Below are 6,000 nucleotides of genomic sequence, written 5' to 3'. Positions count from 1 at the left end.
ACTAACAAGTTTCTAAAACACAGGTGTCAAACATACGGCCCGCAGACCAAAACTAGCACTCTAAAGGGTCCAATCTAGTCCTGGGGATGATTTTGTGAAATGCAAAAATTACACAAAAGATATTAACAGTCAGTGGTGTCAAAATCATTTCAGTTCATGTTTCCCATATAGACCAATAGGATCTCAAGAGGGTCAGACCAGTAAAATACTACTAAAATACTAATAATCATAATAACCTAGAAATAATGACAACTAAAAAAAATTATTGTAAAAAAATAAAATTACACTATGAAAACAAACATATACAAACTATCCTTTAAAAAATGTGAATAAGCTGAACAAATAGGAACCTGAAATGCCTAAAAAAGAAATAAGTGCAATTTTACCAATATTCTGCCTGTTATTAAATGTTTTGTATATTTGTAGAACCACTGTGACTGTAAGTTGTAATGCTCGTGTGTGGATGATAAGCTGAGACATAATATTGTTAAAATTGCACTTATTTTTCTTAAGACATATCAAATTTTTCATGTTCTAAAAATTTTCAAGAAAATATTGTAGATGTAAATATTTTCATTTTCATTGGTATTATTTTACTAGTCTGACCTCCTTCAGATCATATTGGGCTGAATGTGGAACTGAACTAAAATGAGTTTGACAACCCTGCTCTAAAATTACTGAGTTTCACAGGTGAATGATTAAGTTCTTCACTTAAGTTCGGTCACTACTAGATCCAAAAAAGCATACTGAAGACGGTCAAAATAGAAACTCTTGTCTTCAAAATGACAATTTAAAAAACAAAGCTGCCCCAGTACATTTGTCCACTTGTGTACAATCCACCATGGGCACTAACTCACTTTAAAAAGAAGCCTCAAGTGGACATTGGAAGAATTTGAAGTTTTAGTACTTTGAATGTTCAAATACATATAAAAATGAAATGACAGAAAAAAAACAAACATGAATCTGAAAGTAATACATTTCAGAACAGTGTATATAAAAAACTCTAACAGAGGTGGAACACCCAAAAACGATGAAGGACAAGACAAAAAGGATCACTACCTTGTCTTTTCCCCATCATATCTGTTTCAGACATGCAAACGCAAAAGTTCAGAAAGTTCATGACCAGGTAAATCCTTAAGGAAGGCATCTCTGTAAGAGAATAAATATGTAACAGAAAATACTGCCTTTGGTGAATGGTTCAAAAATTTAAATCATACAAAGTCTGCATAAATTCATCTGTCAACACACGACTGTGCATTCACACCATCAAACATGTAGAGAAAAATGGACACTTTACCACCAGTTCATTTACTCTTAATGGTTAGTATTGGAAAACACATTCTGTAGCACAGTAACAGTAAAGACATGGGGTCATACAGTTTCAAATATATGGATATTATAAGTTTAGTGACATTAGTGATGTTACAAAGCACACATGCTAATCAATTTAGATAGTGAATTGGGGATTCTATGAATGATGTGTTAAAATGGACTCAAAATGTGTTTTGAAGTCTAGAGATGAAGAGCTGTTTCCTGCTTCAGTCTCAGCTCCACTGAAAACAAACTTCCAAAAAATAAAGCAGGAGCACTTTATGGATTAGCTTTTGCACTGGCTGGGCACTGGGGAGTGTGATGCTAATTGTTGGGTGGTTCAACGTCATCTTTTTGTCTTTATGGCAGTGACAATAAACTACACTGAAACTGACTGAGAATGCTAACAGCCAGTGTCACAGTGTGAAGTCACAGTCAGATTGCTTACAGATTCCCATTGGGATTTGATAAACACATTCTCTTATCTAAAATGACAAAAATACAGGTGTAGATTGCTACAGAGATGATGAATCTGGGAGTTAGCATCCTCTCACTTCCCCCAACAAAAGTCCGATGACAGTTTTTTGTTAGTTTTAAAAGAATAAACAGCATCAGCCCAGAATAAATGCACCATTCAATGTCTACCAAACATCCACTGAAAATACCTGCCGACTTTGCGTCCAGGTATCTGAGGTTCAGAATGTAACCTCACTTCTGTGTTTGACAGCTCAATTGTGCACTAACTTCAGAGGCTGTACAGGTGATGCAAGGGATGTGAAAGCAGCAGAAAAATAAGGATAACTAGTGGAGAGAAGCTGGCGCATCAGACAGACAGCGAAACGAAGCTGTTGTACTGCTCGATGTTCCTCTTCAGGATATCCGAGCAGGGGCCGAGCACTCGCTCAAAGCGCGGCCGGTCTAGTTTGACACACTTGAGGGGCCCGCGTGAAACCACGGTGGCTGCCCGGGGCCGGTTCATCAGCAAGGCAATCTCACCTGAGAAACACAACAAAGGGGGATCTCCCACACATGTACATGCATTAATATTACACATCAGAGTTGAAGGATTAACACATTTTCGTAACTCACCAAAATAATCTGATGGTCCGAGTTGTCCAACCTCCACAAACTCCTCAGCCTCTGAACGCCTCTGAAGGACAGCAGCTGTCCCCTGATGCAGATTGATATAACAGTCAACTTTGATTTCTTTAAGCAAATGAAAATTGTAAAGAATGTGCCTGAGTAAACAGAAAGGCTCTGTGGAGGACGGCACACTCCCCATTACTGTATTCACGCCTTTCCAACAATTTTCACTATTTGTTTAAGTATTTCTGTCATTTTTTAATGCCAAAAGGCATAAAGTAAATATTGCATACTAACTAATTTGGCTCTAATCAAAATAGAGAAGATCTGAAAGGATTAATTGATTAATCAACTTGAATCAATTAAAAAAAAAAGTTTTCAATTACAATTTTCCTGAATCGAAGCTTTGTTTCCTTAATTTCGCTGCAGTTGAACATTGCTTCTGCTGTTGTGATAAAAAAATAAAAATAAAAATTACAGCCCAATGCATCCACTGTGGAATGGAGCTCATTTATCCCAAGAGCACGACTTCAATGATGCAGCATTTACAGTGGAAACACCCAGTCTGCATTAGCCCTGAGAGCAGAGCCAACACAATGTAATACTATGAAAATTAATCCATCCATCCATGTTCGTCAGTTTATTCGGGTTGCGGGGGCATCAGCCTGAGCATAGAAGCCCAGACTTCCCAACCCCAGCCACCTCTTCTACTTCCACTGGGGGGAATTCAAGGCATTTCAAGGCAAGCCAAGAGATGTAATCCCTCCAGCGAGCTCTGGGTGTCCTTACCAGATGCCCGAACAACCTCAGGTGGCTTCTCTTGATGTGGAGGAGCAGTGGTTCTAGTCTGAGCCCCCCCCGCCCCGGATGACCAAATTCCTCACCCTCTAGTGGAAAAGGCAGCCACCCTGCGAAGGAAACTAATTTCCACCACTTCGATCCACGATCTTGTCCTTCAGTCACTACCCACAGCTCTTGACCATAGGTGAGGGCAGGAATGTAGATCGACCAGTAAATCGAGCTTTGCCTTTTGGCTCAGCTCCTTCATCATCACAACAGACTGGTACAGCGTTGCAGTATTGCCAACACTGCACCGATCTGCCTGTTGGTCTCTCATTCCATCCTTCCCTCATTCATGACCTGGACTGCCCCCAGGGTGGGGCCCTGGTGACCCTGATCTGGGTGAGAGAGGCACTGTCCTTAGTTGTGACATTCATATGGGTTTTGGAATTGCTTTTGGTCTGACCCGTCACCTATGACTAGTTTGCCTTGGGAGACCCTACCAGGGGCTAACGCCCCTGACAACATAGCTCCTAGGTTCATTCAAGCACTCAACTTTACTCCTTGAATAGCCACCTTATCATGGTGGAGGGGTTTAATGCTAATATGTTAGCGTAATGTACGCTCAGATCATATGTACCGGTCACTAGTTATGTCATTAACTTTCACTCAAGAAAAAAACAAATACTGCTGCATTACTTCCAATTCATGTTTTGCCGTAAATGTTGATTAAGGAACTAATGGAACATATGCTGCTTCTCATTCACGAAGACTCACACGATGTGCGCGCGCACACACACACGACTAAATAGGAATGTTCCTTCTGCAATTTGTGCAGTAGGTGTGCTTCACTGCGTGCGACTCAGCAGTCTACCCAGCGGTTAGGTGTGGATTTTGAGAAATAAGAGAATCTTGTCTCCTTGCGTTCACAGAATCCTGGCTCAGCAAATTAGACCAGGACGAGACCCTGTCAGTAAGTGGGTTTGGGACCCCGATCCGTATGGGCTGCTCATCTGAAACCACTGGGAAAAGCTGAGGAGTATGCTTTTTGGTGATGGGTCGTTAGTGAAGAGTGAGCTCTTTTAAGTGAATGATGGGAGCCGGCTCTTTTTTCTGTTAAAGCAGCACATGATTAGTCAAGATGTGTGATGGCATTTGTGTGTCCAAGCCAAAAGAACCGGCTCTCCAAAAAGAGCCGGAATTCTTGTTTAAATCCTTTATTTGTTTATATATCCTTTTACTTTTATACATTTTGTGACTGTTGTTTCAGCTGGTTCTGGAATAAAGGAAAGTTGTTTTGTCATTTTCAGACATGTATTTTTCACATTTTCCCCCCTATTCAAATAATTGTTTAATCAAAGAAAATAGATTAATCTACTACAAAAGTAATCGATACTTGAAGCTCTAAAGTAAATATGGCCGACTAACTAACTTGGCTCGAATCAAAGTGAGGTACCCTGACAGAAAGTAACACTGACAGGAAGCTATGTCCTGGGCCGTTGTCTTGTCAATTAGCTGTTGGCTTCAATGAAGTCTTAAACAGACCAGGAGCTGTTAGAAAAAGAAGAGAGAACAGGATACGTACCTCCAAGATGATGAAAAACTCATCTCCAGGCTCTCCCTGCACCACAATTTTCTGTCCGTCCTCAAACTGCACAGTCTCTAGAGCATCGGCCACCGTGAGACGCTCCCACTTATCCAGAGACTCTGCAGAGATGACACTCAGGTCAACACAAGCCAATGACAGCTGCACAAACAAGATCCTAACACGTTCAATGAAACCAAAACTTCAAAGTCCTCACCTAAAATGGACACCTTGCTGAGGAACTCCTCATACATCTTGCGCTTCCTCAAAGTGCTCCCCTACAAAACAAATCACTGTGACAAATGGTCTGATGCACAGTTATCATTTAGTCATTTTCCAGCACTATACATACCATCAGTATCCTCCTGTAGCTGTCTCTGTCAATGCCCCACAGTTTCACGTTGGTCCTGGATCGAACCGTGGCTGCTCGTGGGGTCCCATAGATCAGAGCGAGCTCCCCAAAACTGCCTCCCTCACCAATACTCGTCACCCACTCACTGTTCACATACACCTAGATGATCATGAAGCAGATGTGGTTTACCAGAAAAAAAAAACATCAAACCCCCCAATTGCCATTTCTAGTGTGTCAGATGAGCTTGAATGGGCTCTTGTTTACGGAAGACCAGAGAAAAGCACTGTCTATGATCTTAAATCTAATTTGGTCTTGTCGCCCTTCTTGTGCACAACGTATTTGCAAGCCACCGAGCCAAACACGGACACACGAACATGACACAGTATTTAGGAGTCTGGTTAACCTACACATTTTTCCCTAAAACTATAAGGCTATGGTGCTGCACTTAAGGTTAGGGTCAGGAAAAAATTTCAGGGAAACTGACTTATGAGAGGATGTCATTCTTTTTCACGTGCATTAAAAATAAACACACTAAAACAGAAGCTTAAAACCTACAGAGCATTTACAGTAGCCACAGATATAGAGGTGTAATGGTGCACTCATTTATATCGAACCGTTTAGGTTCAGGGCCTTCATTACAATACGGAGGTGTACGGAACGAATACATGTAGCCCATGTGAAGAATGTAAACACTCGCCACATCAACACTACGAAACTTTTGCTTGCGGGGTTCCCCTAAAGTAAAGAAATGGTATTATCTGTAACAACTGTCGTAAAATCTCTATCTCGGTAATACTCACACATTTGTTGACAAGCCATTGACGCCTGCAAACATCCTGGGGCAAGATAGGAGACATACTGACAGAAATTTGCTAAGGTCTTCCTTAGT

General features: G+C 41.0%; 1 protein-coding gene across 4 annotated transcripts in view; it reads right to left on the bottom strand.

Annotated features, from left to right (window-relative positions):
* Nucleotides 1-982: 982 nt before the first annotated feature.
* The window catches only part of LOC115424071 (cAMP-dependent protein kinase type I-alpha regulatory subunit-like), a 34,253-nt gene continuing 29,235 nt past the window's right edge, over nt 983-6,000 (bottom strand). For all 4 annotated transcript variants that reach the window (XM_030141172.1, XM_030141174.1, XM_030141175.1 and 1 more), the window contains exons 7-11: nt 5,112-5,270; nt 4,977-5,037; nt 4,760-4,881; nt 2,401-2,482; nt 983-2,307 (exon numbers count right to left, since the gene is read on the bottom strand). In XM_030141172.1, coding sequence (XP_029997032.1) covers nt 2,135-2,307; nt 2,401-2,482; nt 4,760-4,881; nt 4,977-5,037; nt 5,112-5,270 — 597 coding nt within the window. In that variant the 3' untranslated portion in view covers nt 983-2,134. The remainder of the gene's footprint in view (nt 2,308-2,400; nt 2,483-4,759; nt 4,882-4,976; nt 5,038-5,111; nt 5,271-6,000) is intronic.

The sequence above is a fragment of the Sphaeramia orbicularis genome, chromosome 8, assembly GCF_902148855.1.
Source record: "Sphaeramia orbicularis chromosome 8, fSphaOr1.1, whole genome shotgun sequence".
Taxonomy (NCBI): domain Eukaryota; kingdom Metazoa; phylum Chordata; class Actinopteri; order Kurtiformes; family Apogonidae; genus Sphaeramia; species Sphaeramia orbicularis.
The sequence above is the reverse complement of the archived record's forward strand: the minus strand, read 5'-3'. Positions and strand labels throughout refer to the sequence as shown.